This window comes from Triticum dicoccoides, chromosome 7A, assembly GCF_002162155.2.
Source record: "Triticum dicoccoides isolate Atlit2015 ecotype Zavitan chromosome 7A, WEW_v2.0, whole genome shotgun sequence".
NCBI lineage: Eukaryota > Viridiplantae > Streptophyta > Magnoliopsida > Poales > Poaceae > Triticum > Triticum dicoccoides.
Genome location: NC_041392.1, coordinates 621,133,034 through 621,154,756, shown reverse-complemented (window position 1 = coordinate 621,154,756; position 21,723 = coordinate 621,133,034). Strand labels below are relative to the sequence as shown.

At 44.6% G+C, this 21,723-nt stretch overlaps 1 protein-coding gene across 3 annotated transcripts; it reads left to right on the top strand.

Moving 5' to 3' along the window:
* Nucleotides 1–432: 432 nt before the first annotated feature.
* On the top strand, nucleotides 433–7,001 carry LOC119328544 (subtilisin-like protease SBT2.6). Of its 3 annotated transcripts, none has more exons than XM_037601523.1 (11): nucleotides 433–619; nucleotides 1,468–1,668; nucleotides 1,918–2,062; nucleotides 2,158–2,552; nucleotides 2,846–2,941; nucleotides 3,269–3,341; nucleotides 3,978–4,263; nucleotides 4,744–5,069; nucleotides 5,380–5,647; nucleotides 5,902–6,183; nucleotides 6,345–6,754. In XM_037601523.1, the coding sequence occupies exons 2-11, from the start codon at nucleotides 1,493–1,495 to the stop codon at nucleotides 6,752–6,754; spliced, it is 2,457 nt and encodes an 818-aa protein (XP_037457420.1). In that variant the 5' UTR covers nucleotides 433–619; nucleotides 1,468–1,492. The 3 variants fall into 3 exon arrangements, with proteins under 3 accessions (XP_037457420.1, XP_037457419.1, XP_037457421.1); XM_037601522.1 differs by having other exon boundaries at nucleotides 1,459–1,668; XM_037601524.1 differs by lacking the exon at nucleotides 433–619 and having other exon boundaries at nucleotides 1,493–1,668; nucleotides 6,345–7,001.
* Nucleotides 7,002–21,723: the final 14,722 nt, after the last annotated feature.

The window sequence follows — 21,723 nt, the reverse complement described above, 5'->3', positions numbered from 1 at the left end:
GACGCCGCTGGCCGGCACGAGGTCGCTGGACCCGGCGTACGAGGCCCGGCCTCGCGCACTGGTTCCCGGGACCCGCGCCGCAGAGAGCCACACGGGTGTGCCCCGCGCGCCACCGCCGGGGACCCACGCCCGCATTCACGCCTCGCCGGGTCAGTCCGTCGGCGGGGCACGGGGAGAGCGCCAGCTGCCCACGCCGCAGCGAGCGGCCCGAATCGGCTCGCCGACGTGCGGGCCCGGGAGGCACGGCCCACGTGAAACGGGCACAGCAGAGGTGGCGAAAGCGAAAGAGGAGGAGAAAAAAAAACTGCTATATTCGAGGCCTCCCTCCGGACTCCATTAAAAGACAAAGACAAAGGCGTCGCCATTAGACCACGCTTTGCTCTGCCTCCTCCACTGCTCCCCCACTCCCGCTCCCGCTCCCCACTGCCCCCCTTCTCCCACCGCGCCGCAAACCCTAGCCACCCCCGTGCTCCGCCGCTGCCGCTGCCGGAGCTCCCCCACCTCCTCCTCATCCTCCTCCGGCCTGGGCGCGCCGCCATTCCCCGAGGCGGCCGGCGCGGGCTGTGCGACCGACGCCGGGTGGCGGCCGAGCTGCGCCGGGGAATGCTTGGGCTCCCAGGTGATTTGCTTGTTTCCCGACTCGCATTATTTGTCCCCCCCTGCGAAGCGAGATATTTTCTAACTTATTTCTGCTTTCGATTTACTTCTGCATATTGGGTTTTAATAGGGTGTTAGCAGCACAGCTTAGAACCGGCCAGTATAACTGTATCATAATAAGATGGCCGCATTATCGGGAACAGTATAAACTGTAGCATAAGATTTAACAGTTTCCTTCACGCGTTTTTGTTTGAAAAACAGGATTTTTTTTTCAGTTCCCACGGCTGCGCCTTGGATCAAATGACTGGCCGTGTAGCTTCAGATTAACCTCTCACTGCTTTTCGGCTGTGATTCACTCTTCAGTGTTCGCACTGCACTCCATAATTTTTTATTCAATCCGTAATCCAGAGATCTTTACTGATGTACCATTCTCAGTGGAGCAGTATACTGTTAAGTTTCAACTGAGTGAGTGCCCACCTGTTCTCCACTGAGGGGAATGGAGTGATACGAAATGCATACACTGTGCATGCCATGTAGCCGCTCGCTCTGAAGGGCCATTAATATCACCGGGCAGCCTAATTTAAGAGGTCCCATGAATGCATACTCATGGGAGACCTATGAGATCGGAAACTCCGGCATCACAGAACAATGGTGGGCACCATGGGGACCATTCCTGTTGTGGCTGGGGCGGTGTGTGATTTACTGTGGCATCAGTGCAGTACAGGCATATAGTAGTTGCACATTTGCCGTCATGCTTACCACCTAATGCCCAATAGCTGCCACTATTATGAATTATGATTCTCATGTTATAGCTGATTCTCATGTTAAGTGCTTGTCTCTGATGGTCTCTCTTCTTGAAAGGTTCTGCAGTGTTGCTGTTCTGACATAGGTGAAGATGAAGGGGCTCGGCCTTGCCTGTTTGCTTCTTGCACTTGTGCCACAAGTGGTACTTGGGACGCATGATGTGTACATTGTTACCATGGAAGGCGACCCGGTTGTGAGCTACGCAGGTGGAGTGGAAGGATTTCCAGCTACCGCGGCGGATTTGGATCAAGAGATGGATGTTACCAGGTACTGTACTCTGCTAGATATTCTTGGCCATGTCTCTTAACATTTGCTTTGTGTTGCCTGGCATTCATGATTTTTCAAGTCTATTTTGGGAGATTTCACACTGTTGTAAATAGGACATGTTATTGATGAATTGCAATTTTCAACTTGAGTACTTCAGTTACACTTGGAACTACCCTCTCTAATTGAAGCATTAATACTATGATGCAAAGATAATAGTCTGTGCTCACTCCAAATTTTCCTGATTTGCAGTGAGGCTGTCACATCATACTCTCTTCACCTCCGAAGGCACCATGAGAAGCTTCTGGACTCGCTTTTTGTAGCGGGAACTTACGAGAAGCTTTATAGCTACCATCATCTTATTAATGGGTTTGCAGTTCACATGTCATCTCTGCAGGTATTTGGCATCATAAATTTTCTGCAGTTCATATGTTTTCCTTTCTAGTTTGCATTATTATCGTGGCTAAATGCAGTAATGTTCCACTGTGTTAGGCTGATTTCTTAAGGAAAGCCCCAGGTGTTAAGTACGTGGAGAGAGATACAAAGATACAGAAATTGACAACACACACTCCACAGTTTCTTGGATTGACAACAGCGGTATGGCCAACAGGAGGTGGATTTGATAGAGCAGGCGAAGATGTGGTGATTGGTTTTGTGGATTCAGGAATTTATCCTGAACATCCAAGCTTCTCTACCCACAGAACTGATCCTTATGGACCTGTTCCTCGTTACAAGGGGAAATGTGAGATAGATCCAGTAACACAAAGAAGCTTCTGCAATGGGAAGATAGTTGGGGCCCAACATTTTGCAAAAGCTGCAATTGCTGCTGGAGCGTTTAATCCTGATGTTGAGTTTGCATCTCCATTAGACGGCGATGGTCATGGAAGGTAATGCTCCTGATGATACACTTCACTCTTATTAAGTAATTTGTTGTGCTTTGTTGCACTAAAAATGCCACACATGAAAAAAAAATCTGCTTATAACTTCCAAACCTGTGAGCATCTTGTTTCAAATGATGATGGTTGGCCTGTAAAGTAAACCTTTCCGTTCCAAGCACCATCTTCATATTTAATCAATGTGATTGTTTGCAACGTTGGTTTTGACAGAAAGTCATTCTGGTCATGTGAAAAATGGCACGGATTATCTGATATATGTTTACCTTTTACCCCTCCCTCAACAGTCATATAGCTGCAATTGCTGCTGGAAACAATGGAATTGCGGTGCGAATGCATGGCTACGAATTTGGCAAAGCAAGTGGCATGGCTCCACGAGCTAGGTAAGTTTTGATTTCCTTGGAATTTCTGAACAAAGTTAAACCTTGTACAGCCAACAGCAATGCTAAATTACCTACCTCAAAGATAGGCTTTTGCTTTGTTCTATCTTTGTATGACTAGCATTATCCTGTTAGGGCAAGTACAGTGCCTGTTTCCTTCCAAAAAAAAAGAAAGAAACAATATCTGTTTGGCAGAAGAACATAAGCACTCATCACTCATCAGTAGTCAGTACTCAGTATCATCATAGCTGGATTCACTGAGAGAGCCATTTTGATCTTGCTTCCTCACAATGACTTACCTTTTTGAGTTTGTGCTTGTCACTTTGTCAGGATAGCTGTGTACAAGGTTCTTTACAGGCTTTTTGGTGGTTATGTATCTGACGTCGTGGCAGCGATTGATCAGGTACACTATTAATTTCGCCAAACTTCTCACCAAACTATACATTTGATTTTTATCATTCTTCCCACCAACAGTTTACCGTACTTGATATTGAGTAGATACCAGGGACAACTTTATGACTGTTATGGCCTTGGGGGTTGAAAGATGTGATTTATGATGTTACATTATCTAACAGTTCAACAACATTGTTCATTTGCTTGAGAGGTTGACTGAAAAATAAAGGGATGGTTGGTAAACTATTAACTATATCATTTGGTACTTGGTAGGATTGATCATCTAAGTGACACAGATTTGGCCTTTGGGGTGTATAAACCCCAAAACAGAGCCGCCTGCTTACTTCTAAATCAAGTGGGAGCTATTAACTTTCAGTTATCGAAAAACTCTGGGTTCAAATTCTGGTTTGCATTCACTAGTATGGCTTTGAATTTTAGAGTTCCATTTCATGCAAGATATACAACGAAATACTTGCAATGGTAACTTTAGAAACTCATCTCTAGAATGTAATAACTTGCTACTGTATTATCCATAGACTGTATTGTGCGATGAATGAAAAGAATACCTGCTGGATAACTGTAATGCATGTTAGTACTGTAAGCCTCCAACATATAGGAGCTAATGTATGTGGATGGCTACCTGCAGGCTGTTCAAGATGGTGTTGACATTCTCAACCTTTCTGTTGGACCAAATAGCCCACCAACAGCTACACGGACTACTTTTCTCAATCCTTTTGATGCAGCTCTTCTTTCTGCCGTAAAAGCTGGCGTGTTTGTTGCCCAAGCTGCAGGAAATGGAGGACCATTTCCTAAAACGCTGGTGTCATTCAGCCCATGGATTACCACTGTTGCCGCTGGAGTTGATGACCGCAGATACAAGAATCATTTGATACTAGGAAATGGAAAGCGTATTGCTGGACTTGGAGTATCACGTAAGTTCATATGGATATTTGGTGCATACTGCATAACAAGAAATATCCTGCATTTGTAACATGTAAACAGTATTCTTGGCTCTCTTTTTTTCCCCAAAAAGATGTAGTCCCACTGATCTCTGCATCGATTGATGCATGCTGTCATAAAAGTATCCTTGGCGAGCCCCACACTTATTTATAGTGCTAGTGTCCACACATGGACTCTACCTCGAGTTCCCATTGTACTATGTACCCAGACTCTTATTAGATCCTAATATACTACTTATCCAGCATCTTTTCATCTGATTGTGAAAATGCTTTGGTTGGAAAATGTGTTTTGTTCTCTTTGTAGGCTCTTGATTGTAGAGTTGAAGTCCTTCTGTGTAATCTTGTAATAACTGTCAACAAATGTCCATTTTATAGTACTGTGACTGGTGCTGGTATTCTGGCAATTAACATTTCTACCTGTGGTTAGTTGACAATTATCTTATCTGACTACAGCTGCAACACATGGAAATAAATCGTTTGGCCTGATTTCTGCTACTGATGCTCTGCTGGGTTCATCTTCAACCAAGTACAGTGCACTAGATTGTCAAAGGCCAGAACTCTTAAATAAGAGGAAAGTTCAGGGGAAAATTCTATTGTGCGGCTATTCTTTTAATTATATTTCTGGGACGGCTTCAATCAAGAAAGTGTCCCAAACAGCCAAGAGTCTAGGTGCAGCTGGCTTTGTTGTTGCTGTAGAAGATAGTTATCCAGGGACAAAGTTTGATCCTGTGCCTGTCAATATTCCTGGGATTCTCATCACAGATGTCAGCAAAACAAAGGTATTTAGCTTCGATGGAGCCTATTGTGCAGATATGTATAGACAAACACCATTTGTAAAAGTAGATGTGACCTGTACTGTAAATCAGCCTGTTTATTTGTTTTCTGTCAATAAGCTGCTTAGAAGCCAGAATTTAAGTTCACATGCATTAGAATTGGTCTCAAATCTCAAGGAACCAACTTGCAAATACTTCCAGAGCAGTGATGTGGATTGTATGCATTGCTGCTGTTGTAGAATTAGTTAAAAAAAACCATGTAAGTTCTATAATGATTTTTCTGATATAGCACATTGACATCAATTTGGCCATGTAGGATCTTATAGACTACTACAACTCCTCTACAACAAGAGACTGGGCTGGACGGGCAACAGCGTTCCAAGCAACAGTCGGTATTGCAGATGGTTTGGCACCAACACTGTTCAATTCAGCTCCCCAGGTTGCGTTGTTCTCTTCCCGAGGGCCTGATGTAAAAGATTTTAGCTTCCAAGATGCTGATGTTCTTAAACCTGATATACTCGCTCCTGGCAATCTTATATGGTCCGCATGGGCACCTAATGGAACAGATGAAGCAAACTACGCCGGTAAGTTTGTCAGAGTTTATCCCTCAGTAATGGCACACAAGCTTGTTTCAGGATGATCTTATAATTTGTTAATCTATTTTAAATAAGAAATGCTGCTTTGATTCCTCTTATGCCCACATGCTGAATGCTTTAGGACCTGATCTAGTTTAAATAATCTTGTCCCTTGTAATGGTAGTAATCAATAAAGTTGAAAGACAGCCATTCTGTCTGAGGCTCTGAGCTGACCCAAATTCTCTGCATGCCAAAAAAAATAGGGGAAGGATTTGCAATGATGTCTGGAACTAGCATGGCTGCACCACATATTACTGGCATTGCAGCACTAATAAAACAGAAGTATCCCAAGTGGAGCCCGTCAGCAATAAAGTCCGCCTTGATGACTACTGCCAATACGATCGACAAAGGGAGCCATCCTCTCAGAGCGCAGCAATACTCCACGTCAGAAATGATGACGCTTGCACGGGCCACACCATTTGATTATGGCAGTGGCGCGGTTAACCCAAAAGCTGCCCTGGATCCTGGGCTAGTTCTAGATGCAAGTAAGTTGATTTTCTTTATGCAAGTCTATTGTGAATTTCTCTTCTGCCCTACTGTGCATTTGTGTTGCAAGTCTGTTGTTAAATAAGCATGTCCCTTCCATGTTATTATTACCATAGTGATGCCATATTCAAATCTAACATTGCAATGCTTGTGTTGGCAGCTCACCAAGATTACATCACATTTCTGTGTTCCATCCCTGACGTTGATCCAAGCGAAGTATCAAACATAACCGGCTCACGCTGCGGCTCCGGCCCAAAGGGGCAGCAGCCCTGTGACCTCAACATCCCCTCGATCACGGTGTCACAGCTCAAAGGCACACAGACCGTGAAGCGGACAGTCACGAACGTGGCCGACGAGGCGGAGACCTACACCATCATGACCAGGATGTCGCCGGAGATCGCGCTGGATGTCTCGCCTCCCGCGCTGACGGTGCTCCCCGGGTCATCTAGAGAGATCACCGTGACCCTCACGACGAGGTCGGTGACGGGCACCTACAGTTTCGGCGAGATCACGATGAAGGGCGACCGGCGCCACCTAGTCAGGATCCCAGTGGTTGCTATGGGGTTCTAATAGGGCTATGGTTCCCTGACAATGACTGCTCGAGCTGAGGAGTGTTGTAATATTTTGTAGTTTGGTAGGAAAAATAAGAGCCGACGTAATTCGGTAATGATGTAGTATGTCTGTTAATGTGTTATGATGGTGCTCCAGGTTGTAAAAATACGTTCGACAACTACACAGGAGGTTGGAAAGTGGAAGTTGTAAGGCAGAATTTTCTTCACCGAGATGCAGAGGCTATATTGAACATCCCCTTGAATTATGCGGGAGGCGAAGATACAATTGCTTGGGCCCTAGAAAAATCCGGCATCTACTCTGTTAAATCAGCGTATCGTTCTCTTGTGACTCACAACGAGCTTAGAACTCTAGAGGAAGGGACGATTACAGAAACTTCAAGGACAGATAAACATATGTGGGATGCTCTTCGGAAACTTCATGTGGTACCCAAAGTAACATATGTGGGATGCTCTTCGGAAACTTCATGTGGTACCCAAAGTACGAGTCTTCTGATGGCATGTCTTGAGAGGTATTCTCCCGGACTCTGTCACTCTTGAGAGGTATTCTCCCGGACTCTGTCACTCTTCAGTACCGACACATCAAAACTCATGGCTTATGCGACATCTGCAAAGCCATGAATGAGGATCTGATGCACGCACTCATATATTGTGTGCACGCCAAAGCTTTCTGGATAGCAGCGAGGGATCGGTTTGAATTTTCACTTCCGAGACTTCATCCAGTTTCTTGGGCTAGAGATATCTTGCTCGATGACATGTTTTCTGGCGACATAAGGTGCAAGATTATTACCATTATGCACTCCATATGGACCTCACGGAACCACTGGACACATGACAGGGATGGTTATGACCCTGTTCAGGCGATCAAATGGGTGCATGAATCGTTGACAATATTGGAATTGCCAGCAAGTAAATCTAAGCTTTCTCCCATGCAGTGTTGGCGGCCACCGGACGTGGGGTGGGTGACAATCAACACAGATGGTGCGATCAATTCCGACGCTATGAAAGGTGGAGCAGGTGGTGTTGCTCGCTCGCACCTAGCGTTCCTAGCAGCATGGAGCAAGTCACTGCCCGGCGTGACAGACCCCTTCATTGCCGAGCTCAAAGCATTCCGGGAGGGAGTGATCTTCGCCAACCTCCGTGGATACTCACATGTGGTCATGCAGGTCGACTGCCTTGAGTTAGTCAACCTATGGCACTCGCGAGACAATACGTGATCTATTGCCTCGCCCATTCCTTCAGAACTAGGTGATTTGATAACCAGTTTTGCTTCCTTCTCTGTCATTCGTGTCGGAAGGACTATCAATTAACCGGCTCATCTATGTGCCCAGCGACCTGGTGCCCAAGATGGAACGGAGAGCTGGCTCGATGTGAGCCCTAGTTTCCTTATTAGTAGCCTACGGGCGGATTGTAATCGACTTCTAGTTCATTAATAAAGCTCCCTAGTTCGATGCAAAAAAAAGGTTGTAAAAATACGTGGAGTTTTGTAGCCTATTTATATGACATGATAGGTACGTAGATCTACCCATCGAATCCAATCTTCTGCAGTTGCTTTTTGTCCGTTCGGGTCGGCCAGGCGGACATGGACGTCCGCTTCCGTGTTTGGGTTGGCGTATGCGCCCAACACTACGCTCGCCCGACCCATTTTGACGGCGCCGACAAAAAACTAACTATGCATGCATATTTAAAATAAAAACAACTTAATTAAACATGAAAGCCGGCCAGGAAGGCCGGCGAGAGTCCACGCGTCCACATTAGCATTAAATAAAACTAAAAAAAAACTAAACTACGAGGTGGTGCGCTGCCCTAGACGTCGTCGTCGTCGTCCTCGGGGTCAATGAGCGTTGGCACAGTGCCAGCCCAGGGGAACGGCGTGTTCCAGGCAGTGGCGATGTAGGCCGCGGGCAGCTGTTCCAGCGCGGGGGGCTGTGCGGCCGCCTGTGCAGCCGCGGCCTGGCGCGCCTCCTCCTCAGCCTCGCGTGCCTCCTCCTCGAGGTCGCGCTCGAGCATCTCCTCGTACTCACCGCGACGACGCTCCTCAGCCAGCCGGTGCTGACGCCACATCTCGAGGTATGCCTGCTCTTGCGCCAGGGATGCCCCCATCCAAACCGGTGGCGCAGACACCCACTCGCGTAGCACTCCCGTCCAGGAGTAGCGCTTGATGGGCTCGGGCTCGGGCTCCGGCTCGGCCTTGACGCTGCGTCAGGGAGGGGACAGCGGGGCCACCGGCGGCACCACGCAATCCCCGGTCGCGGAGAGGGCAAGGGCCCGCGCCATGGCCGCCTCGTACCGAGCCTCCTCTTCCTCCACCGCCTCCACCCTGCGCCGCTCGTCCTCCTCGCTCTTGCGCTAGACCGCCGCAAGGGTCGCCTGGTAGGCGTCCTCCGCCGCCTGGTCCTCCTCGCGGACAAGGAGCGGGGGCGGCGGCATGCTGCGGTCGACCTCGCGCACGCTGCGTCGCCTCGTCTCCTCGTGCTCGAAGGCGAACCACCTCTTCCAGTTCGGCGAGTCGGATGCGTAGGCGGCGTCTTGGCGCTGCCCCGGCGTCAGCAGCGCCCGCCGGCGCCACACCTCCTCCGCGTGCGCCCTAGCCGTCCGCGGCGCCGCTGGCACTGGGATCCTATCTGGATCCAGATGCCAGTCGTGCGGCAGGATCACGTCGGGGTATGGCAGAGGCACGCGGTGCTGCCAGTGCCACTCCGCCTGGTGCATGCTACGTCTCGAGCTAGCGTTGGTTTTCCCCGAAGAGGAGGGGGTGATGCAGCACAGTAGCGTAAGTATTTCTCTCAGTTTTTGAGAACCAAGGTATCAATCCAGTAGGAGGTCACGCGCAAGTCCCTCGTACCTGCACAAAACGGTAGCAACTCGCAACCAACGCTTAGGGGTTGTCAATCCCTTCACGGTCACTTACGAAAGTGAGATCTGATAGAGATAATATTTTTGGTATAAAGATGCAAAGTGAAAAGTAAAAGCAAAACAAGTAAAATAAAGTAATGGAGATTGATATGATGAGAATAGACCCGGGGGCCATAGGTTTCACTAGTGGCTTCTCTCAAGAGCATAGATATTCTATGGTGGGTGAACAAATTACTGTTGAGCAATTAATAGAATTGAGCATAGTTATGAGGTTATCTAGGTATGATCATGTATATAGGCATCACGTCCGTGACAAGTAGACCGACTCCTGCCTGCATCTACTACTATTACTCCACTCATCGACCGCTATCCAGCATGCATCTAGAGTATTAAGTTAAAAACAGAGTAACGCCTTAAGCAAGATGACATAATGTAGAGGAATAAATTCATGCAACATGATAAATACCCCATCTTGTTATCCTCGATGGCAACAATACAATACGTGCCTTGCAACTCTTTCTGTCACTGAGTAAGGACACCGCAACATTGAACCCAAAGCTAAGCACTTCTCCCATTGCAAGAACTACCAATCTAGTTGGCCAAACCAAACGGATAATTCGAAGAGACTTGCAAAGATAACTCAATCATACATAAAAGAATTCAGAGAAGATTCAAATATTATTCATAGATAAGTTGGATCATAAACCCACAATTCATCGGTCTCAACAAACACACCGCAAAAAGAAGATTACATCGAATAGATCTCCACGAGAGAGGGGGAGAACATTGTATTGAGATCCAAAAAGAGAGAAGAAGCCATCTAGCTACTAGCTATGGACCCGAAGGTCTGAAGTAAACTACTCACACTTCATCGGAAGGGCTATGGTGTTGATGTAGAAGCCCTCCGTGATGGATGCCCTCTCCGGCGGAGCTCCGAAACAGGCCCCAAGATGGGATCTCGTGGATACAGGAAGTTGCGGCGGTGGAATTAGGTTTTTGGCTCCGTCTTTGGTCTAATGGGGGTACGTAGGTATATATAGGAGGAAGGAGCACGTCGGTGGAGCTCCGAGGGGCCCACGAGGCAGGGGGGCGCGCCCAGGGGGGGCCCTCCACCCTCGTGACCTCCCCAGAAACTTCTTGGAGTAGGGTCCAAGTCTCCTGGATCACGTTCGGTGAGAAGATCACGTTCCCAAAGGTTTCATTCCGTTTGGACTCCGTTTGATATTCTGTTTCCTCGAAATACGGAAATAGGCAAAAAACAGCAATTCTGGGCTGGGCCTCCGGTTAATAGGTTAGTCCCAAAAATAATATAAAAGTGGAAAATAAAGCCCAATATAGTCCAAAATAGTAGATAAAGTAGCATGGAGCAATCAAAAATTATAGATACGTTGGAGACGTATCAGGCATCCCCAAGCTTAATTCCTGCTCGTCCTCGAGTAGGTAAATGATAAAAAGAAAATTTTTGAGGCGGAGTGATACTTTGGCATAATTTCAATGTAAATCTTCTTAATCATGGTATGAATATTCAGATCCGAAAGGTTCAAGACAAAAGTTCATATTGGCATAAAAATGATAATACTTCAAGCATACTAATTAAACAATTATGTCATCTCAAAATAACATGGCCAAAGGAAGTTCATCCCTACAAAATCATATAGTTAGGTTATGCTTCATTTTCGTCACACAAAGATGTTCCCAACTTCTATACCCCCGATGACAAGCCAAGCAATTGTTTCATACTCAAATAATCTCAAACTTTTTCAACCTTCACGCAATACATGAGCGCGAGCCATGGACATAGCACTATGGGTGGTATAGAATATGACGATGGGGATTGTGTGGAGAAGACAAAAAAGGAGAAAGTCTCACATCAACGAGGCTAATCAATGAGCTATGGAGATGCCCATCAATTGATGTTTATGCAAGGAGTAGGGATTGCCATGCAATGGATGCACTAGAGCTAAGAATGCTCAACAAAAGAAAACTAGTGGGTGTGCATCCAACTTGCTTGCTCATGAAGACCTAGGGCATTTTGAGGAAGCCCATCGTTGGAATATACAAGCCAAGTTCTATAATGAAAAATTCCCACTAGTATGAACAAGACAACTTATGAGACTCACTATATGAAATCATGGTGCTACTTTGAAGCACAATATATGAGACTCACTACATGAAGAACAAGGTGCTACTTTTAAGCACAAGTGTGGAAAAAGAGATAGTAGCATTGCCCTTTTTATTTTCTCCTTTTTTGGGGCCTTTCTTTTTTTTTTGGCCTTTCTCTCTTCTTTTTTTTTGATTGGGCAATGCTCTAATAATGATGATCATCACACTTCTATTGATTACAACATAATGATTACAACTCGATACTAGAACAAGATATGACTCTATATGAATGCCTCCGGCGGTGTACCGGGATGGTGCAATGAATCAATAGTGAGATGTATGAAAAATAATGCATGGTGGCTTTGCCACAAATACGGTGTCAACTACAAGATCATGCAATGGCAATATGACAAAAGTAAAGCATGTCATGATGATGATGATGATGGTGGTGGAAGTTGCATGGCAATATATCTCGGAATGGCTATGGAAATGCCATGATAGGTAGGTATGATGGCTGTTTTGAGGAAGATATAGAGAGGTTTATGTGTGAAAGAGCGTATCACATCACGGGGTTTGGATGCACCGGCGAAGTTTGCACCAACTCTCAATGTGAGAAAGGGCAATGCACAGTACCGAAGAGGCTAGCAAATGGCGGAAAGGTAAAAGTGCGTATAATCCATGGACTCAACATTAGTCAAAAGGACTCATATACTTATTGCAAAAATTTAGAAGTCATCAAAAATCAAGTACTACGCGCATGCTCCTAGGGGGATAGATTGGTAGGAAAAGACCATCGCTCGTCCCCGACCGCCACTCATAAGGATGCACAAGCCAGGTACACTTCATGCTTCAAATTTGTTACACAACTTTAACCATATGTGCATGCTACGGGACTTGCTAACTTCAACACAAGTATTTCTCAAATTCACAACTACTCAACTAGCACGACTATGATATTATCACCTCCATATCTCAAAACAATTATCAATCATCAAACTTATCTTAGTATTCAACCCACTAAAAAGAAAGTTTCACATATCTTGAATACCAAGTATATTAACATTAAGCAAATTACCATGCTATTAACGACTCTCAAAATAATCTAAGTGAAGCATGAGAGATCAAGTTTCTTTAAAACAAACCACCACCGTGCTCTAAAAGATCTAAGTGAAGCACTAGAGCAAAAATTATCACGCTCAAAAAGATATAAGTGAAGCACATAGAGTATTCTAACAAATTTCAGTTCATACATGGCTCTCTCAAAAGGTGAGTACAGCAAGGATGATTGTGGTAGACTAACAAGCAAAGACACAAATAATCAAGACGCTCCAAGCAAAACACATATCATGTGGTGAATAAAAATATAGCTCCAAGTAAATTACCGATGGAAGTGGACAAAAGAGGGGATGTCTTCCGGGGCATCCCCAAGCTTTGACTTTTTGGTGTCCTTGGATTATCTTGGGGGTGCCATGGGCATCCCCAAGCTTAGGCTCTTGCCACTCCTTGTTCCATAATCCATCAAAAGAATTCACCCAAAACTTGAAAACTTCACAACACAAAACTCAATAGAAATCTCGTGAGCTCCGTTAGAGAAAGAAAACAAAAAACTACTTTAAGGTACTGTAGTGAACTTGTTCTTTATTTGTATTGGTGTTAAACCTACTGTATTCCAACTTCTCTATGGTTTATAAACTATTTTACTAGCCATAGATTCATCAAAATAAGCAAACAACACACGCAAAACAGAATCTGTCAAAAACAGAACAGTCTGTAGTAATCTGTTACTAATGCAAACTTCTGGAACCCAAAAACTTCTACCAAAATTAGACGACCTGGGCAATTTGTTTATTGATCAGCAGCAATTGGAATCACTATTTTATCACGTTCTGGTGATTTTTGAGAATTGGGAACTGAGCGCAAAGATTCTGGAAATTACAGCAAGATCAAATAACTATCTTCCAAGAAGATCTAATAGGTTTAACTTGGCACAAACATTAATTAAAATATTAAACCACATCTAAACAGAATCTAGATGGATTATTTATTCCTAAACAGAACCAAAAACAAAAACACAAAATAAAATTGGGTTGCCTCCCAACAAGCGCTATCGTTTAACGTCCCTAGCTAGGCATAAAAGCAAGGATAGATCTAGATATTGCCATCTTTGGTAGGCAATCCATAAGTGGCTCTCATGATAGATTCATATGGTAATTTTATTTTCTTTCTAGGAAAGTGTTCCATGCCCTTCTTTAAGGGAAATTGGAATTTAATATTCCCTTTCTTCATATCAATAACTGCACCAATCGTTCTAAGGAAAGGTCTACCAAGAATAATAGGACATGAATGATTGCAATATATATCAAGAACGATAAAATCTACGGGCACATAATTCCTATTTGCAACAATAAGAACATCATTAATTCTTCCCATAGGCTTTTTAATAGTGGAATCCGCAAGATGCAAGTTTAGAGAGCAATCATCAAAGTCACAGAAATCTAGCAAATCACACAAAGCTTTGGGGATAGTAGAGACACTAGCACCCAAATCACACAAAGCATAAAACTCGTAATTTTTAATTTTAATCTTAATTGTATGTTCCCACTCATCATGGAGTTTTCTAGGGATAGAAACTTTCAACTCAAGCTTTTCTTCATAAGATTGCATTAAGGCGTCAACAATGTGTTCGGTAAAGGCCTTATTTCGACTATAAGCATGAGGAGAATTTAACACGGATTGCAACAAGGAAATACAATCAATTAAAGAGCAATTTTCATAGTTAAATTCCTTGAGATCCAAAATAGTGGGTTTAGCAATATCTAGATTTTTATTTCTTTCAATCCCTTTTTTATCAATTTCATCATCAGGATCTAAAAACTCAGAATTCTTAGAACGCCTTCTAGGTAAGGGAAGATCATAATCAGATTCATCAAGATTCACATTGCAAAACAACGATTTAATAGGGGACACATCAATAACTTTCAGATCTTCATCTTGATTTTCATAGGATTTAGAAGAACACGCTTTAATAAAGGCATCTTTGTAAGCATGCATCCTAGCGGTTCTTTTTTTGCACTCATCAATGGAAATTCTCATGTCTTTGAGAGACTCATTGATATCATGCTTAGGAGGAATAGATCTAAGCTTTAAAGAATCAACCTCAAGAGAAATTCTATCAACGTTCCTAGCCAAATCATCAACTTTAAGCAATTTCTCTTCAAGCAAAGCATTGAAATTCTTTTGTGAATTCATAAACTCTTTAACACTACTCTCAAATTCAGAGGGCATCTTATTAAAATTTCCATAAGATTTGTTGTAGGAATTTCCATAATTATTAGAAGGATTACTAGGATAAGGCCTAGAATTAAAATTCCCTCTATACGCGTTGTTACCAAAACTATTCCTACCAACAAAATTCACATCCATAGATTCATTATTATTCTCAAGCAAAGTAGATAAAGGCATATTATTGGGATCAGAAGAAACACTCTTAACAAATAAATTCCTAAGTTCATCCATCTTTTCACTCAAAACATTGATTTCTTCTATATCATGCACTTTTTTATTACTAGATCTTTCAGTATGCCATTGAGAATAATTGACCATAATATTATCTAGGAGTTTAGTAGCATCTCCTAAAGTGATTTCCATAAAAGTGCCTCCCGCGGCCGAATCTAAAAGATTTCTAGAAGCAAAATTCAATCCAGCATAAATTTTTTGTATAATCATCCATAAGTTCAAACCATGAGTAGGACAATTACGTAGCATTAATTTCATTCTCTCCCAAGCTTGTGCAACATGTTCATGATCAAGTTGCTTAAAATTCATAATATCGTTCTAAGAGAGATAATCTTAGCGGGAGGAAAATACTTAGAGATAAAAGCATCTTTGCACTTGTTCCAAGAATCAATACTATTTTTAGGCAAAGATGAAACCCACGCTTTAGCACGATCTCTAAGCGAAAAAGGAAATAGCTTCAATTTAACGACATCATTATCGACATCCTTTTTCTTTTGCATATCACATAAATCAACAAAGCCATTTAGATGAGTAGCGGCATCTTCACTAGGAAGGCCGGCGAATTGATCTTTCATAACAAGATTCAACAAAGCAGTATTAATTTCACAAGATTCAGTATTGGCAAGAGGAGTAATCGGAGTGCTAAGGAAATCATTGTTATTGGTATTGGTGAAGTCACACAATTTGGTAGCATCTTGGGCCATCACGACAAGCAAGCAAACTAACACACGAGCAAACAAAAGGCAAAGGGAAAGAGAGGGCGAATAAAACGGCAAGGGTGAAGTGGGGGAGAGGAAAATGAGAGGCAAATGGCAAATAATGTAATGCGAGAGATAGAGATTGTGATGGGTACTTGGTATGTTGACTTTTGCGTAGGCTTCCCCGGCAACGGCGCCAGAAATGGCTCATTGACGGGAGAGTAAATCTTGACTTGACTTGGCGTAGGCCTCCTCGGCAACGGCACCAGAAATGGCTCATTGACGGGAGAGTAAATCTTGACTTGACTTGGCGTAGGCCTCCCCGGCAACGGCGCCAGAAATCCTTCTTGCTACGTCTCGAGCTAGCGTTGGTTTTCCCCGAAGAGGAGGGGGTGATGCAGCACAGTAGCGTAAGTATTTCCCTCAGTTTTTGAGAACCAAGGTATCAATCCAGTAGGAGGTCACGCGCAAGTCCCTCGTACCTACACAAAATGGTAGCAACTCGTAACCAATGCTTAGGGGTTGTCAATCCCTTCACGGTCACTTACGAGAGTGAGATCTGATAGAGATAATATTTTTGGTATTTTTGGTATAAAGATGCAAAGTAAAAAGTAAAAGCAAAACAAGTAAAATAAAGTAATGGAGATTGATATGATGAGAATAGACCCGGGGGCCATAGGTTTCACTAGTGGCTTATCTCAAGAGCATAGATATTCTACGGTGGGTGAACAAATTACCGTTGAGCAATTGATAGAATTGAGCATAGTTATGAGGTTATCTAGGTATGATCATGTATATAGGCATCACGTCCGTGACAAGTAGACCGACTCCTGCCTGCATCTACTACTATTACTCCACTCATCGACCGCTATCCAGCATGCATCTAGAGTATTAAGTTAAAAACAAAGTAACGCCTTAAGCAAGATGACATGATGTAGAGGAATAAATTCATGCAACATGATAAATACCCCATCTTGTTATCCTCGATGGCAACAATACAATACGTGCCTTGCAACTCTTTCTGTCACTGAGTAAGGACACCGCAACATTGAACCCAAAGCTAAGCACTTCTCCCATTGCAAGAACTACCAATCTAGTTGGCCAAACCAAATGGATAATTCGAAGAGACTTGCAAAGATAACTCAATCATACATAAAAGAATTCAGAGAAGATTCAAATATTATTCATAGATAAGTTAGATCATAAACCCACAATTCATCGGTCTCAACAAACACTCCGCAAAAAGAAGATTACATCGAATAGATCTCCATGAGAGAGGGGGAGAACATTGTATTGAGATCCAAAAAGAGAGAAGAAGCCATCTAGCTACTAGCTATGGACCCGAAGGTCTGAAGTAAACTACTCACACTTCATCGGAAGGGCTATGGTGTTGATGTAGAAGCCCTCCGTGATGGATGCCCTCTCCGGCGGAGCTCCGGAACAGGCCCCAAGATGGGATCTCGTGGATACAGGAAGTTGCGGCGGTGGAATGAGGTTTTTGGCTCCGTCTTTGGTCTAATGGGGGTACGTAGGTATATATAGGAGGAAGGAGCACGTCGGTGGAGCTCCGAGGGGCCCATGAGGCAGGGGGCGCGCCCAGGGGGGGCGCCCTCCACCCTCTTGACCTCCCCAGAAACTTCTTGGAGTAGGGTCCAAGTCTCTTGGATCACGTTCGGTGAGAAGATCACGTTCCCGAAGGTTTCATTCCGTTTGGACTCCGTTTGATTTTCTGTTTCCTCGAAATACTGAAATAGGCAAAAAACAGCAATTCTGGGCTGGGCCTCCGGTTAATAGGTTAGTCCCAAAAATAATATAAAAGTGGAAAATAAAGCCCAATATAGTCCAAAATAGTAGATAAAGTAGCATGGAGCAATCAAAAATTATAGATACGTTGGAGACGTATCAGTGCACTGGCACGTTCACACGCACCCTCTACCGGCGAGTCGGCGCCGGCGGAGGCGGTAGGTGATACGTCTCCAACGTATCTATAATTTTTGATTGTTCCATGCTATTATATTATCAACCTTGGATGTTTTATATGCATTTATATGCTATTTTTATATGATTTTTGGGACTAACCTATTAACCTAGAGCCCAGTGCCAGTTTCTGTTTTTTCTTGTTTTTGAGTTTTATAGAAAAAAATACCAAACGGAGTCCAATTGACGTGCCAATTTTTGATGATTTTTTATGGACCAAAAGAAGCTCCCGGAGTAAAATAGTTGGGCCAGAAGAGTTCCGAGCCATCCACGAGATAGGAGGGCGAGCCCAGGGGGTAGGGCATGCCCTACCCCCCTCGTGGACGACTCGGAGACCCCCATGACGTGAGACCGACGCCAAAAATTCCTATAAATACGAAAACCTCCAGAAAATAATCTAGATCCGGAGTTCCGCCGCCACAAGCCTCTGTAGCCACCGAAAACCAATCTAGACCCGTTCCGGCACCTTGTCGGAGGGGGGAATCCCTCTCCGATGGCCATCTTCATCATCCCGGCGCTCTCCATGACGAGGAGGGACTACTTCACCCTCGGGGCTGGGGGTATGTACCAGTAGCTATGTGTTTGATCTCTCTCTCTCGTGTTCTTGATTTGACACGATCTTGATGTATCGCGAGCTTTGCTATTATAGTTGGATCTTATGATGTTTCTCCCCCTCTACTCTCTTGTGATGAATTGAGTTTTACCTTTGAAGTTATCTTATCATATTGAGCCTTTAAGGATTTGAGAACACTTGATGTATGTCTTGCATGTGCTTATCTATGGTGACAATGGGATATCACGTGATCCACTTGATGTATGTTTTGGTGATCAACTTGCGAGTTCCGTGACCTCGTGAACTTATGCATAGGGTTTGGCACACGTTTTCGTCCAACTCTCCGGTAGAAACTTTGGGGCACTCTTTGAAGTTCTTTGTGTTGGTTGAATAGATGAATCTGAGATTGTGTGATGCATATCGTATAATCATACCCACGAATACTTGAGGTGACATTGGAGTATCTAGGTGACATTAGAGTTTTGGTCGATTTGTGTCTTAAGGTGTTATTCTAGTACAAACTCTAGGATAGATTGAACGGAAAGAATAGCTTCATGTTATTCTTACCTACGCATCAAAACCACAACGATTTTTTGTCAAGTGTGTTGTTTTAACCTTCAACAAGGACCGTGCGTAGTCACACTCAATTCAACTAAAGTTGGAGAAATAGACACCCACTAGCCACCTGTGTGCAAAGCACGGCGGTAGAACCAGTCTCATGAACGCGGTCATGCAATGTCGGTCTAGGCCGCTTCATCCAACAATACCGCCAAATCAAAGTATGACATACTGGTAAACAGTATGACTATTATCGCCCACAACTCTTTGTGTTCTACTCGTGCATATAACATCTACTCATATACCTAGCTCGGATGCCACTGATGGGGAACGCAGTAATTTCAAAAAATTCCTACGATCACGCAAGATCTATCTAGGTGATGCATAGCAACGAGCGGGAGAGTGTGTCCATGTACCATCGTAGACCGAAAGCGGAAGCGTTTTATCAACACGATTGATGTAGTCGTACGTCTTCACGATCCAATCAATCCTAGCACCGAATGTACAGCACCTCCGTGTTCAGCACACGTTCAGCTCGATGACGTCCCTCGTACTCTTAATCCAGTTGGGGCCGAGGGAGAGTTCCGTCAGCATGACAGCGTGCCGACGGTGATGATTAAGTTACCGGCGCAGGGCTTCGCCTAAGCACTACGACGGTATGACCGATGTGTGTTTCTATGGAGGGGGGCACCGCACACAGCTAAAAGATCAACTTCTGTCTTCTAGGGTGCCCCCTCCCCACGTATATAAAGGATGGAGGGGGAGGTCGGCCGGACCTCCTAGGGCACGCCAGGAGAGGGGAATCCTACTAGGACTCCAAGTTCTAGTAGGTTTCCACCTAAGGAAGAGGGGGAACAAGGAAGGAAGAGGGGAAATGGAAGGAAAGGGGGGCGCTGATACGTCCATTTTGCATCATGCTTTTATATCGATATTTATTACATTATGGGCTGTTATTACATATTATGTCATAATACTTATGCCTATTCTCTCTTATTTTACAAGGTTTACATAAAGAGGGAGAATGCCGGCAGCTGGGATTCTGGGTTGGAAAAGGAGCAAATATTAGAGACCTATTCTGCACAGCTCCAAAAGTCCTGAAACTTCACGGAAGCTATTTTCAGAATATATAAAAAATACTAAGCGCAAGAAGTTCCAGAGGGGGCCCACACCCTGGCCACGAGGGTGGGGGGCACGCCCTACCCCTTGGGCGTGCCCCCTGCCTCGTGGGCCCCCTGGTGGCCCTCTGATGCCCATCTTCTGCTACATGGAGTCTTTCGTTGAGGAAAAAAATAATAAGCAAGCTTTCGGGAACCTTGGCCGCCACGAGGCGAAACCTTGGCGGAACCAATATTGGGCTCCGACGGAGCTGTTCTGCCAGGGACACTTCCCTTCAGGAGGGGGAAATCATCGCCATCGTCATCACCAACGCTCCTCTCATCGGGAGGGGATCAATCTCCATCAACATCTTCACCAGCACCATCTCCTCTCAAACCCTAGTTCATGTCTTGTATCCAATTCTTGTCTCTAAGTCTGGGATTGGTACCTGTGGGTTGCTAGTAGTGTTGATTACTCCTTGTAGTTGATGCTAGTTGGTTTACTTGGTGGAAGATCATATGTTCAGATACTATATGCACATTAATACCCCTCTGATTATGAACATGAATATGCTTTGTGAGTAGTTACGTCTGTTCCTGAGAACATGGGAGAAGTCTTGCTATTAGTAGTCATGTGAATTTGGTATTCGTTCGATATTTTGATGAGATGTATGTTGTCTCTCCTCTAGTGGTGTTATGTGAACGTCGACTACATGACACTTCACCATTATTTGGGCCTAGAGGAAGGCATTGGGAAGTAATAAGTAGATGATGGGTTGCTAGAGTGACAGAAGCTTAAACCCTAGTTTATGCGTTGCTTCGTAAGGGGCTGATTTGGATCCATATGTTTCATGCTATGGTTAGGTTTACCTTAATACTTTTGTTGTAGTTGCAGATGCTTGCAATAGAGGTTAATCATAAGTGGGATGTTTGTCCAAGTAAGGGCAGCACCCAAGCACCGGTCCACCCACATATCAAATTATCAAAGTACCGAACGCGAATCATATGAACGTGATGAAAACTAGCTTGACGATAATTCCCATGTGTCCTCGGGAGCGCTTTCTTCTATATAAGAGTTTGTCCAGGCTTGTCCTTTGCTACAAATGTTGGGTAACGTAGTAATTTCAAAAAATTTCCTACGCACACGCAAGATCATGTGATGCATAGCAACGAGAGGGGGGAGTGTGATCTACATACCTAGTAGATCGACAACGGAAGCGTTTGGTTGATGTAGTCGTACGTCTTCACGATCCGACCGATCAAGCACCGAAACTACGGCACCTCCGAGTTCTAGCACACGTTCAGCTCGATGACGATCCCCGGACTCCGATCCAACAAAGTGTCGGGGAAGAGTTCCGTCAGCACGACGGCGTGGTGACGATCTTGATGCACTACAGCAGCAGGGCTTCGCCTAAACTCCGCTACAGTATTATCGAGGACTATGGTGGCAGGGGGCGCCGCACACGGCTAAGGAAAAGATCACGTGGATCAACTTGTGTGTCTCTAGGGCGCCTCTGCCTCAGTATATAAAGGACCAAAAGGGGGGAGGCTGGCCGGCCACATAGGGCGCGCCAGGAGAGTCCTACTCCCTCTGGGAGTAGGATTCCCCCCCCCC